This window comes from Vombatus ursinus, unplaced genomic scaffold (assembly GCF_900497805.2).
Source record: "Vombatus ursinus unplaced genomic scaffold, bare-nosed wombat genome assembly UNPS02014874.1, whole genome shotgun sequence".
NCBI classification, from domain to species: Eukaryota; Metazoa; Chordata; class Mammalia; order Diprotodontia; family Vombatidae; genus Vombatus; species Vombatus ursinus.
In genome coordinates this window covers 11,843,033-11,868,313 of record NW_020954652.1, presented here as the reverse complement: position 1 = coordinate 11,868,313, position 25,281 = coordinate 11,843,033, and the positions used below count along the sequence as shown (strand labels likewise).

The following is a 25,281-nucleotide window of genomic DNA, read 5'->3' as shown; positions in this document are numbered from 1 at the left end:
GAAGGAAGGAAGGAAGGAAGGAAGGAAGGAAGGAAGGAAGGAAGGAAGGAGAGAAAGAGAAAATTGTATGCTTCAGTCTGTATTCAGACAACTTCTGCTCTTTTTGTGGAGGCAGATAACATTTTTCATCATGAATCCTTTGGGATTGTCTTGGATCATTATATTGCTGAGAATAGCTAAATCATTCACAGTTCTTCATCACACAATATTGTTGTTACTGTGTTCAATGTTCTCCTGGTTCTGCTCACTTCACTTTGTTTCAGTTCATGTAAGTCTTCCCAGGTTTTTCTGAAATCATCCTGCTCATCATTTCTTATAGCACAGTAATAGATTAGATGTAATGGTTGATAAAGTCTCTTGCAACTCTGAAATTCTGAGATTCTGGGACTTATGGCTTGTACTTCTATTATTTTGTTTTGTTGGAGTTGAAATCTGTCCATGAAATCATGATACTTGTAAAATACGGACTCTAAGTATCTATTTCAAGAGAAAGGGACTCTTAAATATACCTATAGCATAGACTCTCTCAGTAAGTATACTCCAAAATGGCCCCTTCAAAAAGGTAGATTATCCCCACTGAGGTACTACACTATGAAACTGAGTCCAAAATGGCTTGGAGGTGACAACTCCATTTGATTATCATGGATTGTGTCTGTAAGCCTTGCAGATTACCCTCAAAATAATCTGATTTGGGAATGGCCTCATTGTTTTTGTTTTTTTTTTTTAGGCAATTGGGGTTAAGTGACTTGCCCAGGGTCACACAGCTAGTAAGTGTCAAGTGTTTGGTCTGAGGCCAGATTTGAACTCAGGTCCTCCTGACTTCAGGGCCGGTACTCTATCCACTGCACCACCTAGCTGCCCCTAGGAATGTCCTCATTCTAACACTCATTCTGGCCTAGTGATTCTTGTGACTGGATTTAGGTGTTGGCTAAGCAGTCCTAACCATATCTACTATTGAACTGTTGGTGCTGGTCACACTATCAATATTATCCAACCAATCTACTAAATTGATGCCCTCTATCATTATCTTTTCTTCATTACCTTCTTCCTGTTACTAATAGACACCCCTGTCTATCATAGATCTCTTTCTTTGATATGTGAGAAGTTAGATAAGATTACCTCCAAGGTCCTTCCAAGATAAGCCTTTATAATCTGTGATTCAGTGAATGGATTTCGAATTGAATTCAAAATAATGTGGAGAATTTGTTCAAAAGATTTTTGAGATACATTTTTATAACGTCATATATGTACTAAAGTATGAAGGTATTTTAATATACTTAAACTTTTAAAATATACATACATTTTCGTATTTTTCTTGCTTAATTGCTTTCTTTGAGAATGAATCAGGTAAAGGAGAATTTGAAGGATTTTTGTCTAGTCTAAAAAGGCACTCTTCTCTAAATACCCAGTCATCACTATGAAAGGTAGAATGAGACCCACAAATTTAAAAAAGAGAGAAAGCAAGAAACTGTTTTCTCTTACAATCTGGGAGGCGCAAATAGTTTCATAAGAAATGTGCTTGAAAAAAAATTTAAATTGGGTCACCTGTTTGAATTTAGTTAAATAGCTTGCTGTGATTTTCAGTAGTGGAATTTTGAAAGGAAGCCCCAAACCCCACAGGATGCCAGCATTTGCATTTCTGTAGCCCTATGGAAGGGTTCAAAGATCTATTCACCTACAAACATTTTCACAATTTGCTTTCCCCTCCCCACTGCCCCCAAATTTCCATCATCTTTCTTTATGTTCCCAATGGTGCATCTGGTGCACAGGCCTCCCCAGCCCAAGACAGTGTGAGGGTCAAAGCTGCAGGGCCCAGAATTAGAGAATTTTAAAAGTGTAAAGAATTTCAAAGGCCATCTCATCTCACCCATACCTGAACAAGAGCCTCCTTCTCAATGCACATGGGCCAACATACAAAGACCATCTGGCCTTTGATTGAAATTCTTATCTTCCAGGGCAGCCTGTTTCACATTTGACTGGTTCAAGTTTTCATTAAGATCCTTGCTTTCCTTAAATCGTATTTGTTCCAGGCCCAATGCTTTTATTTTCTTTTTCATCCCTTTCGGTGATTGGACTTGTCTAATTGTCATAATTATTCTGTTATTCCTTAACATAAATATACACAAGCCAATTTTTCTCTGCCCTTATAAGAACCTTCTAAAACCCTCTTGTCCAGTCCTTATTTATTTTCCTCCTCTTTTCTTTTTAAAATTTAGCTTATAATTTAAATTGAAGTTTAGTTTTTTCTTTTAAAGTATTATGAAATATATGAATACGTACACATACACACACATTGAGTTCCATGCATACATCAGTCTTGCTGACATTTTTTAAAACACACACATATAATGTCCTATTTACTGTAATTAAACTTTTTACATATAATGTAACATAATATACATTTTAAAAATAATAAATGGTGATGCAAACCATTCTGAAATGAACAATGTCTAGCTTATGAAAGTATTCAAACTGGAAAAGGAACAGAGCAAATTTCTAAATTTTCAAGAAGTCAAGTAGCTATGGTTATATTCACTGGAAAACGGCCAGTTGACTTGTATTTAAATTTGTAGTGTTGTGTCTGTGTCTTTGCTGTTGTTCAGAAAAGATGATTTTGTAGCATTACTTTGGTCTAGCATACATAGTATGCTCTTTTTAAACTTCAAAATATCCAGAAAAAGTCCTTTAGAAATAGGCCTAGGTGAAAGTGACATACACATTTACCTTAGTCAACTAGTAAAACATTGGGCTGGAGCCAGAGCACCTGAGCTCCAGGCTTGCCTTGGAAATTTATTTCTCCCTCACAAAGGAAAGCATAATTCTTGTAAAAGCCTTTCAAATTGCAGGTCTCTCATTTCTAAGGTATAATTGAGGCTCTTTGTCAAAAGTGGCAGGACCAGGTGTAGCCTTGAGCATATACTGTAATTCAGTTTGCTTTGTATGAACAGTATTTTTGGTTGGAAAACAGGATCACAAAAGAGAATTCCCACTTAAATAGGACACTTTGGTCTGGTCTGACATTTGACATGAGGCATTTGGCTAAAGATAGGCAACAACCACTCCATCAAACTATTTGCTATAATTTCATGTAACAGAGGACATGTAAGCATGACCATTGATTGTAATTACCAGAGTTTTATGAGTAGGGCTTAAAAAATGTTTTACAGAATAGAACCCATTCAGTTTTCCCTTCCGTAGTTTGGAACAACATGCCCTGCAAAGGGGACAAAGCTCTTTTTGAAGCAGACACTGTTCACTTTGAGTAGAAAAAATACTGACCAGAAGGTTATATTTTTGCCATGAGACTTTCTGGCATATTTCAACAAGCGTTGCAGAGAACTAAGTTAAGGTCTCTTGCTCTGATTCCCACGAGTAGAGATGATAGGATCATAGATCGAAAGTTGCTAGGGACCTCAGAGATGATCTTGCCCCACCCCCTCATTTTATAGATGGGGAAATTGAGGCCTATGGAGTTTAAGTGACTTGTCCAAGGTCACACAGATGGTAAGTAACAGAAGTCAAATTTGAACCCACAGACTCTGTTTCCAGAGATAAGGCTTCATCCACTATACCATGTATTCTGCCTCCTTTTTTGATAGAATAACCCTTTTTGAAACCTGAGAGAGTAGAGGTAATCTTCAGAAGCCTGTTTCAACTCCATGTAGGTGAAGGGGACTCACTCTTGTCTTTCTCCCCATTCCCCTAGGTAAACCCAGAAAAGTAAGGTAAAACCTTCTGGTTTTCTTCTGTAAGTTTCCGATACTCTAGGCTCAAGTATGAAAGTCAATGAATTGGACTTAGTCTGAAAAAATTTGCATCAATCAATCAACAAGCACTTTTTAATTGTTTACTATATACCAGCGACTGTACTGTGATAAGGATGCAAAAATAAAACACATAAACAAAGTTGTCTCAAAGCTGTGAAGAAGTGGGAGCTGCCTCTGTGGTGTGTGGTTTGAAGGATGCCATGAATGTCCCCAACCTAAGAAATATTACCCTTACAAATGCCTAACATTCTCTCCCTAATGATTTGTTCCTTTCTCTTAAATAAGACCTTCTCTTGTAGTAAGCAAACACATTGATCAGAAGGGTGCGTGGACTCCCTACCTGCACCCTTCTTCCTCAAGGGGATTTTGGGATAGATTTCAGTGGGTCCACAAACTTGGAAGAGGAAAAAAAAAAAACCTTCATTTCCATTAACCTCTATCTGAAATTTAGCATTTTTTCAATTATTTAAAAATAATTATTTTGAGAAGTGATCTATAGACATCATGAGACTGCCAAAAGAGTCTATGCCACTTATTTTTTCTTACCTTTTTCTGAAGAACCCTTGACCTATATTTTGTTGAATATTCAAATCTCTCACACTATAGCAATTCAGTTTTCCTTAGGGTTCTTTATCTTAAAAAAAAAAAACATCTGAACTAAAGGGTATTTGGTGGGAAAATGCCCATGTGTTTTGTAGTCTCTAAATATCAATAGTAGAAAGTAATTCTATTTTCCCCATTAGCTATTTTCAAGAGCAATTTTAAAAGAGTATATTAACTACTACACACTCTATAAGGAAAAAAAAATATTTTTATCACTTCCCAACAAATACATTATAATCACAGAGGGCATGGTGTTATGTTTGATGTTTCTAATTCTTGGAATAATGGTGATTATTTGAATATTAAATTACTTCAACTCATTTTGTTCCATGCCTATGTATAGAACTTTTTTTTTATACCTTAGATGAAATTATACCTCAGAGCAGAGATACTACACAAGTGTAAATTACAGAGTAGTAAAAGAATTCATTCTTTTTTACCTTTAAATAGATTTTAATAAGTAATTGATTGTAAAATTATAGGGCCTTGCAGACTGTTGATGATAATGGTGGTAATGTCATTACCAAAGAAAATTAAACATTTGTATTCCTGCCTATGGCATTGATGTAACTTTTATAAGTGTAGTACTTCCTTCCAAAAACTCATAGTCTGTTGGGTCAAGGAGGGGATAAAGAAAAATGAAAAATTATATAAGATCACATTATATCCAATTTAATATTCTTTCTTATTCAATATATTCATTCCTCCCATTCTCAGTAAGGTATTTCAAATAAATGATCTCCTCTTCCCGGGAGTTTCTTACTTACGTAATATTTTTTCAGTTTCTACCCTATAAACTCAATCCTCATCAATTCCCACTATCAGGCTTCTTTACCCTTGCTCCTGGATGGTACAGGAAATCACAAAATCATGAGAAGGTAATATGCCATAGATTTACATTATCTGACTCAAGCTGTCATTGATAGGTAGAGTAGTTGATAGAATGCTGGACTTCTTTACATGTAATTGGGGAAGAATAAAATACTAAATAAATAAGTAAAAAACAAAAGAATGCTGGATTTAAGTCAAGATATTCTGAATTCTATTTATGCTTCAGGCACTAACTATGTGACTTTGGCCAACGAGCTCGATTTCTCTCATCCACATTTCCCTCATCTATAAAATGAGCATCTTAATAACATCTTCCTTACAGGTTGCTATGGGGATCAACAGAAAGTTTTATTAGTCTTCAAACTCAGTATGAGACAATAGCATGACATAAATTCAAAAAGCTAAAAAAATTTCAGAATTCATTAATAAGAATATATCATCCTTTCCTCCCTTCCTTGCATAGGTGGGAGACTACAGGTATAGAAATTGCATACATGAACAATGGATTGGTGGGGTCAGGGACATTGAGAAATGAAGGTAATGTAAAAACGAAGTCATATATGCATATATATGCATATATTATTATATCATATATTGTCTTGTATCAATTATCTTGTGATGCATAATGTCCAAAACAAGAGAGATGATAGTCTTTCTGTATCTTCCTTGGTAAGAACACAATTAAAATATTTGTGTTTGATTCTGTATGCCATATTTCAAAGTAGAAACAGACAAACTAGAGTGTGTATGGAAGAAAGTGATCAAGATGGTTAGTAAGTCCGGAGCTTCTGTCTTTCGAAAACTGGTTGAAGAAATAAGAGACCATTCATCTGGAAGAGAAAAGCTTTAGGAAAATAGGAGGACTGTCTTCAAGTACTTGAATGATTGTTATGTGGTCAAAGGGAAGTTTAAAAGATTTGAAAAAATAAAAAAAAAAGATTTGCTGGATCCCAGAGGGCAAGTCTATAATGGAAGCCACGGTTGGAAGCTCCACAGTGGCAGACGTTGCTTGTCATAAATTAAAATGCCTTAATGCTTGAAAGTCTTTGAAAATATAATGAGTTGTTTCAGTTAGTTGTGAGATTCTGTCACTGGAGGACTTCTAGGTCCAACTGGATAACTAACCATTTTGAGATATTGTTGTGGGGACTTCTATTCAGAAACGTATTTTCCTAGATTGCCTCTGAGTTCCTTTTCAACTCTGATATTATTGTGAATCCATGAATAGCAGTTATTCCTGTTGATACTGTTGAAAGAGACAAAGATAAATAACTATGCTTGTTGTCCTCATAGATCTTGCATTGCAGTAATATTTGTTTCCATTCATTTTTTCCCCATCCAGCTAATATTTATTAGCTACTTATAGTGATATAAAAATGCAAGAATGCAGCATGGTAATTGCTGAAGAGCAGTACTAAGTACTATGAGAATTCTGAGGAGGGAAGTAACATTTTTAATAGGGCAAGTAAGGTGGCCTTCAAGAACCAGGTAGCATTTTAGATGGAAAGGATTCCATTAGATGGAGATGAAGCAGTAGGGAAGGTCATTTCAAGATAAATGACTCAAGAATAAGAAAGAGATTCAAATACAATAATAATCAAATATAAGAATAATCAAAATGATAGATGGTTCAGGTTCAAAAGTGAGTCTTCTATGAAGGTAATAAAGAAGGAGAAAAGAGGAAAAGATGAGGTTGGTTGAAGTAGAGAAGAAAGAATCATAGAGTAAAACTCGAAGGGACACCAGAAGCCATCTTTCGCAACCCACTCATTTTACAGGTAAGAAAACTAAGAACTAGGGAGATTAAATGACTTGATCATGATCATAGAGGCAGAAAGTGTGGAGGGTGAGATTTAAGCCCAGGACATCTCATTCCTTTCCAGTCGGGTGGCATAATGGATAGAGTGTTAGACATAGAATCTGGAATACTTAAGTTCAAATCTAATATCAAATAACTTACTAACTGTGTGACCCTGGGTGAGTCACTTAACATACATCTTCCTCAGTTTTCTCATCTGTTAAGATGAGAATAATAATAGTATCTACGTATCAGCATTGCTATGAGGATCAAATGAAATAATAATTATAAAGCACTTTGCAAATATGAAGTACTATAGAAATGCTACTGCTTATCATCATCATCATTATCATTGCCTTTAATTTCATTATAAATGTAATTTTTGATTTCTTGGTAAAAAATGGGAGATGCCAAAATGAGGTATTATTTAATAGAAAAAATTTTTTGCAAGTCACAAAAAGGCAAAAACATTTATGTGGGTTATAAAAACAACCATTTTTTTGAAACCTTTTTGCTTCTTGCCCTGGGCTGAAATTAGAAACTGTACAGAAGAATGCAAAAAATGTAGGTCATAGGGCAGCTAGGTGGTACAGTGGATAGAGCTCCATTAGAATCAAGAGGACCTTAGTTCAAATCCGGCCTCAGACACATGACACTTACTAGCTGTGTGACCCGTGGCAAGTCACTTAACCCTGATTGTTTCACCAAAAAACCAAAAAAAAAAAATGTAGGTCATTATTCAATAAATAGATGAAAAAGCATAGTTTGGAAATTACCGTACGCCAAGCACTGTGCTGCTTATTGGGTATACAAATATAATCAAGCAACAAGGAGAAGGAAGGAAATGGAACAGACTATGGCCAAGTGCCTAGCACCAATTGTTTTACAAAAACCATCTCATTTGATCCCCAAAAGACAGTCTTTGCCCTCAGGGAGCTTATAGTCTAATGGAGGCTAACAACAACGATAAAAGAGAACTTTCTAGAGAAAGTATGGTGAGGAGGAAAGGGTGCGCACCTTCCAAGATGGTTTGGAAAGAGCCAGAAAGTTGCATGGTGGGTTGGGTTCCTAGGAAGGGAAACATTATGTCACATAAATAAGGTCCATTACATCATCAGAGCCCAGTGTCCAACAGACAGGAGTGTGAGTTCTAGTGGGTAAGCTGAGAGTGACCAGAGTGAAATAAAATGGTTGAAAATGGAAAGAAAAAGTCGGAAAAACACCAAAATTCAATGCATCTTTTCCTTTCTCTGGCAGCAGGGTAGAAAATGAGTCTCTGATGACCTGTTGTTCACTGATAGTCATGGCAGCATTTTGACTGTCATTCAGTTCAAAGGAAACTTTGGGAACTCTTTGAGTACTACATAAGGAGCTGATATATTTGTATTAGGTTGACAGGGGTAATGAGGCACAGATAATAACTTACACTTCACTTCATTAAATATAATAATATCTATTGTGAGGTAGTTAGGAATGAAACTACCTGGTATGGGAATTAACTGAATGCTTGTGCATTTTACCTGAGGGATTAGCTCTGTATGGAAGTGCATGATTTTGGTCGAGACATTAGTATGCAGTGTTTTTCACAAAGGGTAAAAGTATTTCATACATTTTAAAATAAATATTTAGGAAAAGGCTAGAATGTAGTAGATAGAGATGCAGCAGCTAGGTAGTACAGTGGATAGAATGCCAGACTCATCTTCCTGAGTTCAAATCTGGCCTCAGACCCTTACTTGGGCAAGTCATTTAACCTTGTTTACCTCAGTTTCTTCATCTGTAAAATGAGCTGGAGAAAAAAATGGCAAACCACTCCAGCACTTAGTCATCCAGTTATGTCCAATTATTCATGACCCCATTAACCATAGCACGCCAGGCTCTTCTGTCCTCCCCTATTTCTTGAAGTCTGTCCAAGCTTATGTTCATTGCTTTCATAACACTATCTATCCATCTCATCCCCTGCCATCCCCTTCTTCTTTTGCCTTCAATCTTTCCCAACATCAGGGTCTTTTCCAATGAGTTCCATCTTCTCATTATGTGGCCAAAGGATCTGAGCTTCACCTTCAGTATTTGTACTTCCAATGAGTAACCTGCATTAATTTCTTCAAGTATTGACTGATTTCATCTCCTTGTTGTCCATGAAACTCTCAAAAGTTGCAGGACCACAAAGCTAGGCCTTTCCCCATCCTGATCTTCTGGTTGGATTGTGCTAACACCTTTCTCATTGGTGCTGATCTGAGAGGCCAGTGGACACTGGGCATCAAATCTACTTTCATACTGTTGTAGCAACATCAGTTCTCTTATTGAGTGTACATGATACATGCACCCATCTCCTTCTCTAGAAAGTAGTTAACTAGGATCAAGCCCATATTGAGAAAATATTTTAAAATTAAGAATCCACATTAAAAGAACTTCCTTAAAACCTTCATCCCTCTCCAATAATGTATAAGGGTACAGCCTGGAGCTAGGAATATGAAACATAACAGATCTGAAAAAAAATTGCACTTAGAATAGTGTAAGCTTTTTTTATTTATTTTTGTTTTTTTTTTCACTTAACATTGAACAAACATATGTATCAGCTATGTATGAGATACTGTGCTAGCCTCTGCCCTCAAAATGCCTACATTCTACAGATTATATTATTATACCTTTTTCATGTAATGGTGACTGTGACTTATTTTTCATTTTGTAGAAACATGATCTTATAGGTCATTACTATGTTGTTGTTCCTAAGCAGTAGATATGCACACATGCACATACATACTTACACACAATCTTTGTTATATTTAGAGACACAAACATTATTTTCTATCTTAGCTTCATCAGATTTATATCAATTTGAGGTATGGTAAATATTCAAACTCGACTTGGCAGGTCATATCAGTCATCTAGTGAGAATATGGCCCCTGTGGAAACCCTAGTGTGTCAGGAGAGAGGGAAGGATATTTAAATGCCTCCGTCAAATTTTAAAAATAAAAATCTTCTCCATGATCATGAAAAATTCCCAAGTTTCTTTTAACTGATTTCAGTTAAATTTTAGTTTGATCATAGACGTTCTTCTCCTCTTTCCTCTTCCTGTAAACTTCATGATCTCTAGATGTTTCAATTTCTTTGAAACAATCTGAAAACTTCAGAACAAGTGGCTATTAGGATAAAAACAAGTGCCTGATTATAGGTCCTGTGACTCTTCATATAGATTTATTAAAATAATCCTGTACTTTTTTTAATTGATATCTTCATGTTAGCAGATCTTATACACATTAAAATGTATATATAATTCATTTATGTAAATATTGATAAGAACACTCCAATTAGTGCTATATTCTTATAAACAACATATTGTTGGATTCTGACTTTTAAAGAAAGTATGTAAGGGAAAAGGCATAAATTTCCTTATAAAATGCTTTACAAATTCATAAAAAAACACCTGCCTTATGATTCCTTAAAAAACTGCCCTATTCTTTTATGCGTTTGGATAAAATATTTGTTAAGACTAGAACTGTCAGTTCAGTGTGTAGGACTGATTCAGTGTACAGTACTTAGATCTCTCAACTAAGCCTGCCACCTCCACTGTCAACTAAGCATTGAGATGCCAAGACAACATTTTAGGAAGTTGATTTTTAAGACATGCTCTTTGGTTACAATGAATATATCCTCCTTGCTGAGGTCAAGCGATCTTCTGTGAAGTTAGCTCTGAGTTGGACTAGTAATAAATTGTTTATCTGGAACTTAAGATGTTGAAACTTTCTGTTCTCCATAACCATGGAGTTTTAAATATTTTATTTCTTCCTCAAGAGTTACAAACACAACATATTTTCCTACAAAATAACACATTTTCTGTTAGTATTGGAGAGACAGCATGTGTTTGTTTTGTATCGTAGTGGTACCAAAGCATGGGGGTGTGTGTGTGTGTGTGTGTGTGTGTGTGTGTGTGTGTCAACTGCACCCTTGACTGTTCACAACCAGGAAACTTCTTCAGCAATATGCTTGTCATATGCATTTTTATATACAAAATGACTACGTTGGTAAGGTACCAAGATATACCCATTTTTCTCCGTGTGTAATTTTTTCTTTCCTTTTTTTTATGTGTCCTGTAACCTTATGGACACTACCCAAGAATCACATTTGCCTCTAGAAGAGAAAGTGGAGGAGTTTTGCTCAGCCTCTCTGTTTGGAATAACCTTTTCTTTGTTTGTACGTCTTAGAAAATCAGTATTCGCAGGCTGAGACTGAAAAAAATCTGGTGCTTGACAGAAGATAGAAATTTGATAAGTTTAATTGTAAAATACCCTGATTCTGACAAGTACATGCATCTTGAGCTGGTTGCCACCAAATCATCGTTTGCTAACTAAAGGCCTATTTGTTGATGTTAACACTAAACAAATTGCACAGTAGAGAAATTTTTTCCATGTCTGCAAGATAGATTCCTTCAGACTGTTAGACTTGCTAATTTTTTTTAAAATTTGGATCTAAATAGAGACAGCGCAATGCAGTGGCTCTTTGCTTTTTATTTTTTTTTGCAAAGAAAGTCCTTTTTAAAAAAAAACTCTGGGATAATATATTTTAAAACATAAATATATTATTAAATATAAAATATAATAAATTTTAAAAGCTATATTCAGGATAAGGTAAAGGTAATCTCAGAGGGAAGATATTAGTAGTTGGGGGCCATGGAAAGGTGAGATATAATTACTATTTTTTTATTTCTGGATGATATAGTTCATATGCTTATAGACACATATAAAGTATAAACTTTCCAATCTTCTCTCTCTTTTTCTATCTTTCATACATATAAATGTATATATATGTGTGTGTGTGTCTATCTATATCTAGAGATATTTTAAAATAAACCCTTCTCTTTCCTTACCCTCACTTTTAAAATGAGCATATACAGTTAGTGATTGTTTCAATTTTCCAAATACTAGTACTTGTATATATTATGTACAGTGAAGACCCCTTAAATCAGATGCAGGAGATGTGTTATGAAATGACAAACAAAATGGTGAGAAAATATATTTTAGGTGAGCAGAGAATATTAGTTAAAACTTAATTAGCCCTGACAAATGCCTGTGGACCCACAGCACTTCTATCTGTGAAGGGCTATATTTTTTTTACAGTCTGTACTAGTTTCTCCAGAAGAGGGAAGGGGCAGGAAGACATATTGCACCAAAAGTGACGCCTTTTACATTATGCCAACACTGCCAGGTTTGCTGCAAGGTTTATATCAGCTCTTTTTATCTACTTGGCAATGGAAATATTTGATTACAAAGATAAACTTGAGAGAAATTGATGGTGCGATTGAATGATGCCATAGTAAGGTCTAGAATTTTCTTTCATTTAGAAATATTAGGTGGGGGGTGTTATAGAGCAGGAGACAGAACATCAAACTTGGTGTCATGTAACCCAAGTCCAAATCCCAGCTCTGACACTTCGTGTCCTTGTGACCTTGGGCGAGTCACTTAACCTCTGTGGGCCTCTGTTTCTTTATCTGTGAGATAAGAGAGCTGTATCAAGATCTCTAAGGTCCTTCTAGTTCTAAAGCCTATGATCTAATCAATTTGTTCAATTCAACAAATATTTATCAAGCACTTACTAAAGACTTACTAAGGAACTTCTTAGTTCTGAGAATACAAGAGACATAAAGCCAGTACCTGCCTTCCCGGACCATACACTCTAATGGTGTTTAGATACTCTGATATCTAAAGACTGTGTGCGAACGACTATGTACATCTAAGATATATTCAGGGTAAAGTAAAGTTAATCTCAGAGGAAAGGTACTAGCAATTGGAGGAATGTGGAAAGGTGAAATATAAACACTTATTTTTTTATTTATAGGTGATATAGTTAATTTCCTTATATATGCATATAAAGTATAAACTTTATAATCTCTCTCTCTCTTCCTCATTCTCTCCCTCCTTTCACCTCTCCCTCATACACACACGCACACATAAACACACACACACACACGTGTGTGTGTATCTATATCTACAGATATATCTATTAGTGCAGATTAACTTTGTTAGAGATCTTTTTAGAGATATCTCTAGTTATAGACATAGACATATGCACCATGTGAACTATCCTATTCACCACCCTGAGAATACAAAGACAAAAAACCAAACAAAGCAGTTCTTGCCCTCAAGAAGCTTGCTTTCTAATCATATTCTTCCAAAACAAAGTTCATTATCTTTCTTTTCCCCCCAAAATCCATTTTCTTTCTTCTGACATTCTTATTTTTGTTTGGGGCACTCCTGTTTACTCAGTCTCTTATGTTCAGGACATTGGTCTTATATGTGATTCTTCTATCTTCATTCCAGTATCCAGTCTTTTGCCAAGTTTTGTTTATTAAAGCACCCAGATTGATTATTCTATGTGTGAAAAGGAGGAGAGATGCTTATAGAGGAGAGGGCAAGAGGAAGTGGGGAGAAAAGCAGAAGGACATGGTAGTTGTCTTCAAGTATTTGAAAGTCTATCGTGTGGAAAAATGCATTTGTCATTTTCTTCTTGTCTCAGAAGGCAGAACTGGAAGCGATGGATAGAAGCTGGAAAGAGTCAAATTTATATTTGATATAAGGAAAAAACTTCCTGACAATTAACCTGTAGAAATCTGGAAAGAGGTGACTCAGGAGGGAGAAGGAGTTTGCTGATGTTAGGTCTTCAAATGGAAGTTAGATTAGATGCTTGCATTGCAGGGTGACTTTTGAGGAGACTCCTGTTCAGATATGGGTTGGGTCAGAAGAACTCTGAGGTCCCTTCTGATGCTGCGCTTATGTGATCTTTCCCCAAGCAGCCCAGTACAATGATAAAAGATCTGGCTTTGGAGCCAGAGTACCTGGGATCAGAGTAATCTTTCCTCTGATGCTTAGTACCTTCAAGGCCTTGGGAAAGTCACTTAACTTCTCTATGGCCTACTTGCTTCATCTTAAAGACAAGGGGGTTAACGTAGATGGCCTTCAAGGTCCCTTTCATCTCTAGACCTATGATTCTGTGGTCCTGTATACCTACTTCACCACTTCCCTGGTCCTATACAGGCCTTCATATAGGATAGTTGGACTATTGCCATGGCCCTTAATAGCTCTGTCTCCCTGGTCAGGTCACTTAACCTCTGCTGTCTCAGTCTTTTCAACTATAAAACAGGAACCATAATATACTTTTCCATTGGGGTTGTGAGGATCAAGTGAGGTAATATTTGTAAAGTGCTTAGCACAGTACCTGACACATAGTAGGTAATTATGTTTGTTCTCTCTTTTCCTCTACAGGTCTTCTAGTGTTTACTCTTTCACTCCTTGAGTTCATCTTTCCTATCACTGCCAAATTTGTCTGCTTTGTGTATAGCTCTCGTCTTGTCACTCATTTGATCAAAAACCTTTAATGCTGTCCTGTTTCCTACAGAAGATTCCCATTGCTTATTCTGGCATTCAGTGCCCTAAATAATACAATCTTGAATTTCCAGCCGTATCTCAGAGCACTTCATTTCATGCTTTACTTCAGCCAAACTTAAATCACTCTTTGCCATACACACCCCATAATTTCTCATCTCCAACCATTTGCTCACAGGATTCCCTATCTGTGGAATACCATCCCCCTTTCCCCTCCACTTCCACCGATTAAATTAAAACAAATACTTGAAAGACAAATTCAAAAGTTCCCTGTTCCTTGAAGCCCTTCCTGATCCACTATCTGTAGTGAACTTCCCCCGATTAGACCTCCCATAGTACTTGGATGTATTTATCATGCACTGTTTTCTGTTACTGTCATGGGAATGGTGAAGTCCCAGAAGGTGGGGATTATGGCTTACTGAAACAGAAGAAAAGCTTGTTGAGTTGAATTGAATTTGTATCCCTAGCACAGTGCTCTGCACACACAGTGCATTGAATGAATTGAAATGAATCCATGCTTTTTGTTTTGGAACTGATCTATAAACCACTAATCTCTTTACTGCTTGGCTGGCTTCTGGGATTTAGGCACCATTTATTTCCTTCTTCCATGGTGGCCTTTCCTTCCCAGGTATTAAGAGAGAGGCCAAATGGACACAATAACGTATATAAATCATGGAATTTCTAATTAAATGAAGAAGAGTGAGGGAAGAGAAAGGAATAAGTATTTATATAGTACCTATTGTGCCATTCCCTGTGCTAGGCGCTTTATACGTATCTCACTTGCTCCTCACATCAACATTGTGAGGTAGGTGCTATTATTTTCCCCACTTTACAGTTAAGGAAACTGAGGCAAACAGATGTTAAGTGACTTGTCTGGAGTCACACAGCTAGTATGTGTTTGAGACTGAATTTGAAATGACTTTGCTCTTCTTTCCCCCCAAATCTCCAAAGATTCACTCAATTCCTCTCACATACTGGCAACAGAGAAGTTTTACTAGACATTTTGAGATGTACTTGAAAAATCCTGTAATAGGTAGTTTCCAAGACCGATCTTTCTTGCTAATTTGTAAAAGTTTTAGTTATTTTGATTTTCCTTCCTCTTTTTAAATTAGATTAGCGAAAAGTTTATCAGTATTTTTAATGTTTCACAGAAAAAGCTCTTAGTTTTATTTATCACCTCTACAGAAAGGCAGCATGACTTAGTGGATAAAGAGTGAGCCTCAAAGCCAAGAAGACCTGGGTTCAAGTCTTACCTCTGACACGTAACAACTGTGTGAATGTGAGCATATATTTCTTCTTGTCTCAGAAGGCAGAACTGGAAGCGATGGATAGAAGCTGGAAAGAGTCAAATTTATATTTGATATAAGGAAAAAACTTCCTGACAACCTGTAGAAATCTGGAAAGAGATGACTCAGGAGGGAGAAGGAGTTTGCTAATATTAGGTCTTCAAATGGAAGTTAGATTAGATGCTTGCATTGCAGGTCATTTAAGCTCTCGGTGTTCTTGGAAACTCGTAGGGCAGTAAGTTCTAGAGAGAAGATATTGACATGCCTTAGTAGGAGGATGTTTCTTCACCTAGGAGTTCCTTGTATCAATGAAATCGTAGGTCTAACTTGTATTTCTTATCTTCTCAGTGCTATTTTTTCCTACCAATTCATCTATTTCTCTTTTTTTTTCTTTTAAGCAATTGGGGTTAAGTGACTTGCCCAGGGTCACACAGCTAGTAAGTGTCAAGTGTTTGGTCTGAGGCCAGATTTGAACTCAGGTCCTCCTGACTTCAGGGTCTGTGCTGTATCTACTGCGCCATCTAGCTGTCCCTATTTCTCTTCTGATTTTCACTAATGCCTTCTTGGTAATTATTTTTGGTTTGTTGAATTTCCAGTTTTTAAAATTATATATTCAGTTCATTACTATGTGCTGTATCCCATTAGAATGTGAGCTTCTTCAAAGCAGGGACTGTTTCAAATTACTATCTATTTTTTTTATTTTTATTTATTTATTTATTTTTTTTGGTGAGGCAATTGGGGTTAAGTGACTTGCCCAGAGTCACACAGCTAGGAAGTATTATGTGTCTGAGGCCGGATTTGAACTCAGGTCCTCCTGACTCCAGGGCTGATAGTCCAGGGACTATCCACTGCACCACCTAGCTGCCCCCCTGATTACTATTTCTAACCCCAATATTTTACACATAGTAGGCACTTACTAAATGCTTGCTCATTCATTTATCATATCTTTTTCTATTTTATTAATATATGTTCACAGATTTCAGTTCTCACCTCTGACACATACTGGCTATATGACCTTGGGCAACCTCTCAGTGATATGGACTACTCTCTACTACTATAAGTTGTAAAGAAAATGCTCACCTGATTATTATCCTTTTACTGTTTCTATAATTGGTTCTTTGACACATTCATTCATAACGTCATCATTTTGTTGCTGTCATTGTTCAGTTGTTTCAGTTGTGACCAACTCTTCATTACCCCATTTGGGGTTTTCTTGGCAAAGATACTGCAGTGGTTTGCCAATTTCTTCTCCAGCTCATTTTACAAATGAGGAAATTGAGGCAAACAGAGTTAAGTGACCTGCTCAGGGTCACACAGCTAGTAAGTGTCTGAGGCCAGATTTGAACTTAGGCAGATGAGTCTCTTCACTCTATTCGGCTAGCCGCCAATGTCATCATTAAGTCTTCATTTAGATCTGTATCTTTTTATTTTGCTTTGTTTTGTTTTGTTCAGATGGATCTTAATATTGTAGAACTCTAAAGCAAGAAATGACCTTAAAGAGAAGCTCATCCAGCATTCTCACTTTACAGATGAGGAAATTGAGGCTCAAGAATGTTAAATTGCTTCCCTACCTCATATAGCTAGCTAATCATGGGATCTGGACTAGAGCCTAGTTTTAGGCTAGTGTCATGTCTGTAATTCGACAGCTTACCCAAAGGAGTGGCACTTCCTTTTCATCTAATAAAAGCAAATGTGAGAGGTAGCATGGTGTAACGGATGAAGGGACAGCAGCCCTGGAGTTGGGTGTACCTGGCTTCAAGTCCTGTATTTGACACATACTATGTGACCAAAGGCAAGTCACTTTAATAGTACCCCAGACAACTTTCCACTCATCTGTGGTTCTGTAAATTATATATGAATTGCTGATCTGTACTGGTAGAGTGATTTTTCACAGTGGAAGATCCCCACAACCATGAAATCATAGGTCAACCCTCTCCTCCAAAAAAGCTAACAAATAAATGCACATTGCATATATTGTATATGGTTAGAGAATTATTTACATCTGGCTCTTTCCTCTATCGAGTACATCTGGATTCAAGTTTTATGGCCCTCTGCCAAGAGCACATGGAGGCCTCAAGCTTGCCTTCTCATCGTGTCCGCCGCCTTTTATGGTACTCAGTAACATCTTGCTCTCTGTTGTGACACAGCTGCATGCCAGCTGTCCTCTAGGACCCTCCTCTCCTTTTTTTTTAACCACTGAATAGTACTTTCCTGGTTATCATCACTGTACTTGACTTCCGCAGAATGAGAGTGTCATTTCCAGTGCATTATAAGCCTGGGCTGGCCCTGTGGCAAACCTCCACCAGCATTCTTTTCTGTACAGTTGCCAAAGAGTTTGGGATCAAATGATTTTGAATGTTCAAGATTTTTCCATGCCTGGAAGGAAATGCCTGATTGATATACATTTTAAGAGAAAAATTGGAAGCCATTCTGGGTTTCTGAGATGATTCTCAGCTCCCCAACTTGTGTATTGACCTATTTGGGGAACACATGAATTATCTCACAGTAATAGGCTATATTGGCCTATTTGCTGGTCCTTTCACTTGATATATTTCAATGTCTCCTCATTGACTTACCCTTAATGCCTAGAATACTCTTCTTCCTCATTTTAGCCTCTCAAAGATCCTTGACATGTCTAAAGATTCTTTAGATAATGTGAGCTCCGTGAGCTGTTTCCTTTTTTTTTTCTTTCTTTGCATTCCCATCATCTAACATGGGGGGCTGGCATACAGTAAGTACCTAATAAATGCTTGTTGGTTGATTGCTTGATATAGTTGAAATTCTTTATTCATGCTTGTATGAACATTTCATCATGCTGAAGCCAACCTGATGATGAGGTCTTTGGACAGAGGTCATGCTTACCTGTATTCAAAGTCTCTTCTGTTTGGTAGAACGGGCCAGAGATTCTCTTCTGCTGTCAAAGATGTTGAGCACTCTGGGTCGTTCCTATACCCCAATGATTCCTGGGAGGAGAATTTTCAGTAAAGGATGACACTGTATCTTGTCAATGTCATTATCTTCAGGAAATCTTTAAGAAGTACTTAAAGGGAGACTGTGTCTCATGTAAATTCTGTGTTATCCCTTTCCCTCATATAGCTTCTCTGCACACAGTAAACACTTAATGAATAAAGGAGGTGGTATGAGTTAGTGAATTAGAGATCTGACCTAGATACCACGAATACCTGAGTTCAAATTCTGCCCCTCCCCATACACACTGACTGTGGTGACCCTGGGTCAGTCACTTAACATCTCAGGGCACTAGGCAACTCTCTAAGACTACTAATTGTAGAGACAGTGCTAACTTGTATAGGGAGACAGAGTTTCCTCTCCTGAGACTTCCCCATACCTATGAAATCATGGGTCCATTCCTTGTCCCTATCCTCAAGTCAATTTAATTAAACAATCATTTATTGAGCACCTACCATGGGCCAGGCACTGGCTTGAATAAGCAGACCCAATGACCAATGAATTCTTAAAGGAATATTACCATAGAGGGAGGTCTCTTGTAAAGTTCTCCAGTTATCTGTCCTTGAAGATAGGGGCTGTTTTTACCTTTCTTTATACGTCCAGGAGAAACAGTCCCTGCCTTCAAAGAGCCCTCCATCCAATGTGGGAGGCAACATGAAAACAATCATGTAGAAACAAGATATAGACAGGTGGAATTGGCAATAATGGTGATTTCGGAGGGGACTAGAACAGGTTTCTTACAGAAGATGTTATTTTATCTGAGACTTGGAGGTAGCCAGGAAGGTCAAGAAGTGAAAATGGGTAAGGAGATAATTTCAGGCATGGGGGACAGCCAGTGAAAATTCCCAGAGTTGGGAAATGGAAATGCTGTATGTGGGAAAGAGCAAAGAAGCCTGTGTCATTGACCTGTAGAGTCCATTGAAGGGATTGAGGTGTAAGAAGACTGGCCAAATAATAAAGTTATGAAAGATTTAAAAACCAAACATAGGATTTTACTTCTATTTCTTATGAATAGTAATTATGGATTATATACCTTTACTTTAGATGGAAATACATATGTGTATATGTGCATATTAAATATATTATCTATCTTTCCTTGTAGGCATGTATATATGTATTTATAATATTCTAAAAGTCTTAGGGTAGTTTTACACTATTAAAACTTAAGATGAATACTTTTGGAATACCCTCTTTGTATTGTATATATACATATATATATATATATATATATATATATAGTTATGACCAGAAAGAGGAAAAATTTTGAAATGTTTGAAAATCTGAGCAGTATCCTATGTCTTTATTTGCCTACTATTCATAGTGTCAAAGTTATTACATTTTTGATTATACCTTTATGTCAATCACGTTATTGTTCAATTGTGTCTGATTCTTCATGACCCCATTTGGGGTTTCCTTGGTAAAGATACTGGAGTGGTTTGCCATTTCCTTCTCCAGCTAACGATGAGGAAACTGAGGAAACAGGTTTAAGTGACTTGCTCAGGGTTACACATCTGGTAAGTGTCCGAGGTTGGATTTGAACTGCTGAAGAATGAGTGTTCCTGATTCTGAGCCCAGTGCTTTAGACACTGCACCACCTAGCTGCCCCAGTGTCAAACACACTGGTGCATAATTGTGGCTGGAAGAGAAGGAAGAATGGAAAAAGGAATAGGAGAGAAAGGAACCATGGTAAAATGGATAGAAAACTGGATTTGGAATCGGCAGACCTGAGTTCAAATTCTGCCTTTGTTACTTACTGCCTGTGTGATATTTGGTAAGGCACTTAACTTTTTCTCAGTTTCAGTTTCCAAATGTGAGAAGGGACTACAGATGGGCCCCAATTCATGGGAATAATGAATTCCCTAAAGGGAGGTGGGTGTCATTATTTAAATTTGTATTTCATATTTCCTTTGGGCTAGAACTAATTATTATCACATTTTATATTATTAGAACTTCCAAAAGTGTGAATTTGAATACATGTGACCATTTCAGGGGATTCATGATTTGCTCTAATTGGTACCTAGTTATAATCCTACTTGGGGCGGGGCAGGTAATGCAATGTGCACATAATTGAACAGAAGATATATACATGATAATTGAGAGGGTCCCTAAAATTGTGAGGATAAGGAAAGGTTTCTTTTAGGAACTAGTACTTGAGTTGAACCTTACCAGCCATAGGAAGTCAGGAAGAAGAATATTCTAAACATAGACAACATACATTAATTTAAAAGCAGAAATGTGTCATGGATCAATAATAGTGAATAAACCAATTGGGCTAGAAGTTATACCAAATGATGGAGAATAACGTGTAATCAGCCTCAAAAAAAAAAAAGCTAGATTGTGTGGGTCTTTAAATGCCAAACCAATGAGATAATGTATAGTGGAGTTGATAGGGAGTCACTGAAGATTCTTCAACAAGGCAGTGATAGATCTTTGGTTTAGGAAAATCACTTTTCTGGCTGTGTGCAGGATGGAAGGAAGGGAGAGACTGGATGCATAGAGATAAATTAGAAAATTTTTGCAATAAAGAGGGATTAAGAGCCTGATCTGGGGTGGTAGTGAAGGGAATGGGTGGTAGAGGTGTTGTGAAGGTATAATCAACAAGAACTGGGCTACTGATTAGATAGAAGAGTGAGTGATAATGAAGAGTCAAAGATGCTTCATTTAGGTAACATACTTGGATGATTTGAAGACTGATGTGGAAATAGAATAATTAAGAGGAGAGGAATATTCAAGGAAGAAGAAAAAGTTCCATTTTAGACATGCTGATTTTGAGATGCCTATTTAATATCTAAGTGGAGATATTTTACCAGGCATTTGGAGATACAGGACTGGAGCTCAGAATAGAGTTAATGTTGGATGTATAGATCTGGAAGTCATCTCCAAAGGGATGATATATACACCAGGAGATCAGGTGAAATCACAGAGAATGAAAGTACATACATACATACATACATACTGCATATATATATATATGTATATATATATAGAGAGAGAGAGAGAGAGAAAGAGACAGAGAGAGAGAAAGACAGAGAGAGACAGAGAAACAGAGAGAGAAAGGCAGAAAGAAAGAGAAAGAAGGAGGAGAAGGTGGCCAAAAATAGAGCCCTGGATTGTACCCATTAACTTGAGAATTGTGTCTCTCCCAAGACTAGAACAGTACTTCTGGAAAGAGGGGGTACTGGATCAATGTGAATTAAATTGAATTAAATTGAGCCAGCCAGAATGCTTAATGATTATATGGGTTGCATAGGAAGACAGTTGTATTTCAATAAAGATGATTTCCTACCTTGATAACTCCATAACTAAACGTGGGTAAGACTTGCTGCAAAAGTAGTATTTCATTTTCTGTTATTATCTCGTGTTATCCTCCTAAAAAGAAAGTGATAAAATAGTTGATTTAATTGATACAGCATATTTTTCCCACTTGCAGGATAACTAAACCAAAGCTCATGATATGAATGACCAAAGTGACTTTGGCATTGAGACATTACTTGGTTACCCACCTCCTCGGTCTGATGAGTTCTTTGCTCTCTCACTTAGTTGGCAGATGACCAGCTAATTAATGACCACAGAGGGGGGAAAATGGGGTTTTGCAGGAGGGTTCACTGTTTCCTTTGAGAAAGAGTATTTTGGCTTTAGATGTGTTTCTTCTGGCATGAGGCAGATGATGGGGCTCATTGAATTTTATGACTTGGTCTGCTGAGCAATCACAGAGGATACTGCTCTGCTTGTTTTTCTGATGAGGTGTGTGTGTCCTTGTTGATGCTGTTCAATATATTGTTTTGCTAAGGCAGTATACCCAACCTCTTTATCATCCTGTTGCGTTAGTTCTATCGGTCCCCTTCAGACGTCCTTAACAAAACATGAGGAGAACAGCATACATAAGGATCGCTTTTTTTCCTTTTTCTTCCTGAATATTTGCAAACATAATACATATTATGGTTTTCTCTTTATATGGTTCATTACACATTTTTCACCAAGGATCTGAAAATATCATGACATAGTGAAAGAGGCCTTGCAGTAGACGCCTGACTTCTAGCTCCAGCTCCGCCATTACTAAACTTTGTGACCTTAAGCAAGACAGCTAATTTCTCTGGAGGTAGTTTGGTGGTGGGGCTGAGGGGAATGTACTCAGTTTACTCATCTGTCAAATAAAAGTTTTGGGTCATTGGAGGGTAGATGATTTCCAGAGGTTCTTCTGGGTTGTAATGAATTTACCTTTACTCAAGTGAATTCCCTGGTAGCTCAGCTCCAAAATTAAAACTAAATGATACACTGGTAATCCATCTATCTGTTAGCAACAAGAGTTTTACTTAGTCATAGTGGGGGCAATGATATTCAGAACAAGGAAGGGATATTTATCCAGGATAAAGCATTTATTCAATTGAACTGAACTTCTCAGTGAGGTTCAAGCTGCTGGTCATAAGCCAAAGGGAAGAATTCTGAGCCCTCTTGTCCTGGCTATTTCATATTCAGGAAGCTAAAATGAACCAAGCCTTGGTCCCCTGCACTAATTAAATCTTGAAGACAGTTTCAATAATTTTTAAAGAAAAACTAGCCTAATTTGAATGTGGGGTGGCGGAGAGGCTGTTCTGGGTTGGTGAGATATTGCTCTTCCTATATGTCTCCAAATATCGTGTTGTACTGTGCATTTGATAGATTTCCTCGTGGATCCTTTCAGACAATATGGAGAGATATGGGCTAAATGATAACATAGTTTGTCGGATTTGAAATTGGTTGAATAAACAGAACCAATGACCAGTTTATCTTTAAAGGAATAATATTACCTTGATGAGAGGTCTCAAATAGCATGCTTCAATGATATATCCTTGCTCTGTGCTTTTAAATAATTTTTATTAATGACTTGGATAGAGGTATAAATGACATGCTTATCAAATTTTCAGATAATTCAAAACTGAGAAACATGGGTGATAGATCCCATATTTAGAGCTAGAAGGTACCTTGAAGTCCAGGCTTCTTATTTCATAGTTGAGGAAACTGAGGCCAATTGCTAATATATTAATGAAAGTCAGAATAAAAAAAAGATCTTGAAAGTCAAAGCTGTTGAGCAGAAGCTAACATGAAGAAATTTAATAGGGGCAAATATAAAGGCACATACATGGGCTCAAGAAATGAACTTGACAAGTACAGGATGGGAAAAAGATGACTAGAGATCTGAGGATTTTAGCTGACTACAGGTTCAGTATGAATCAGCAGAATAATATAGGAACCAGGCTAATTACATATTAGACTGCATCCAGAGAGGCATGATATCCAAAATGACAGAAATCATAGTCCTGCTATACATCTGTTACCTTGTCCTCACTTCTGGTTGTTGCTTTTTTTTTTTTGGAGGAGGTTGGTATTACTAGCCGCCATTGACTATTTGAAGGCTCTCTTTGGATGAGAGATTAGTTTTTATCTATTTTATTCCAGAGGGAAAACATGGGAGCAATAAGGAAGTTACAGAGAGAGAGATCTTGTTGTTATATAAAGGGAAAATAACCTTCTTAATAATTAAAATTTTCTCAAATTAGATTGAGCTTCCTTGGGAGGTAGGAGGTCCCACATCACTGGAGGTCTTTGCCTCATTAATGAGTACTTATTACAGATGTTCTCGAATAGATTTTTGCTTTGACTAGAAGACCTCTGAGGTCAGAGATAGAGTCAGAGAGGATAGAAGAGGGCAAGAAGAGAGGGGATCACAGAATTAGAGCTGGAAGGGTCAGAGAAAGAAACTCTCCCAACTCTCAGTTTCTGTGATTTTTGTGATTTATATGGTTAGTCATTTACTCAAAACTAGCATCAATATTTTTCATTTTATTTTTCAAGTTACAGAAATAAAGCAACAAATTGCTAATCAGTTAATAATTAAAATATAAAGTAACAAAATATGAATCACTTAAAGATTAAAATGTAAGGAGTTAAGAACACAACCCAAGTCTCTAGAAGCATCATTTTGATCTGCATACCATGAGATTGAGTAGACTTTTCACTATAGGAAATATCAGCAAAAATAGTCGAAACTTTACAACATCCACATGAAGGTTGGAAATTAGTAACTAGACCATTAAATATTTCATCTAGTTATTAGAAATTAAAGGTAGAATAATTCATTTTTAGGCAGGAAGTAGGTGATCGCTTAGGAACCATACAGGGCTAGTGATTATTTAATCATCTCTTTCTCCTGTTCTCCTTTTTTAAAGGGCCGTAAGAATGAAGCTGAAAAATTCTTCTTGAAGGCGATTCAGCTGGATCCCACCAGAGGCAACTGTTATATGCATTATGGTGAGTAATTGCTGACTTGAAGGTTTCTCTTTTCTTCTTCTTCTTGAATGCTGGCTTGGTCATTTAATACCTATAGAATTCATGTCTCCTGCCTGGACCCTAGTTTCCTGAACCATGGAAGGAGAGAGGAAGACTATGATTCCACATTCTGAGCTGGAATGGATGTGAGAGGCCATCTCACCCAACTTCTTCATTTTGCAGATGAGAACTGAAGTTAAGAGAAGGAAACTTGCTTAACATCACATAAATGACAGAGCTCCCTATTCAGTATTCTTCCTATAGTACTACATGACCTTTCAGGTCCCTTCTAGCTCTGGTTCTGTGATCCCTTCTCTTCTTGCCCTCTTCTATCTCTCTGTCTCTCT

The 25,281-nt window shown here is 36.9% G+C and overlaps 1 protein-coding gene across 2 annotated transcripts in view; it reads left to right on the top strand.

Annotated features, from left to right (window-relative positions):
* TMTC2 (transmembrane and tetratricopeptide repeat containing 2) overlaps window positions 1–25,281 on the top strand; it is a 521,137-nt gene that overhangs the window by 368,238 nt on the left and 127,618 nt on the right. For both annotated transcript variants that reach the window (XM_027842454.1, XM_027842453.1), the window contains one exon: window positions 24,835–24,915. In XM_027842454.1, coding sequence (XP_027698255.1) covers window positions 24,835–24,915 — 81 coding nt within the window. The remainder of the gene's footprint in view (window positions 1–24,834; window positions 24,916–25,281) is intronic.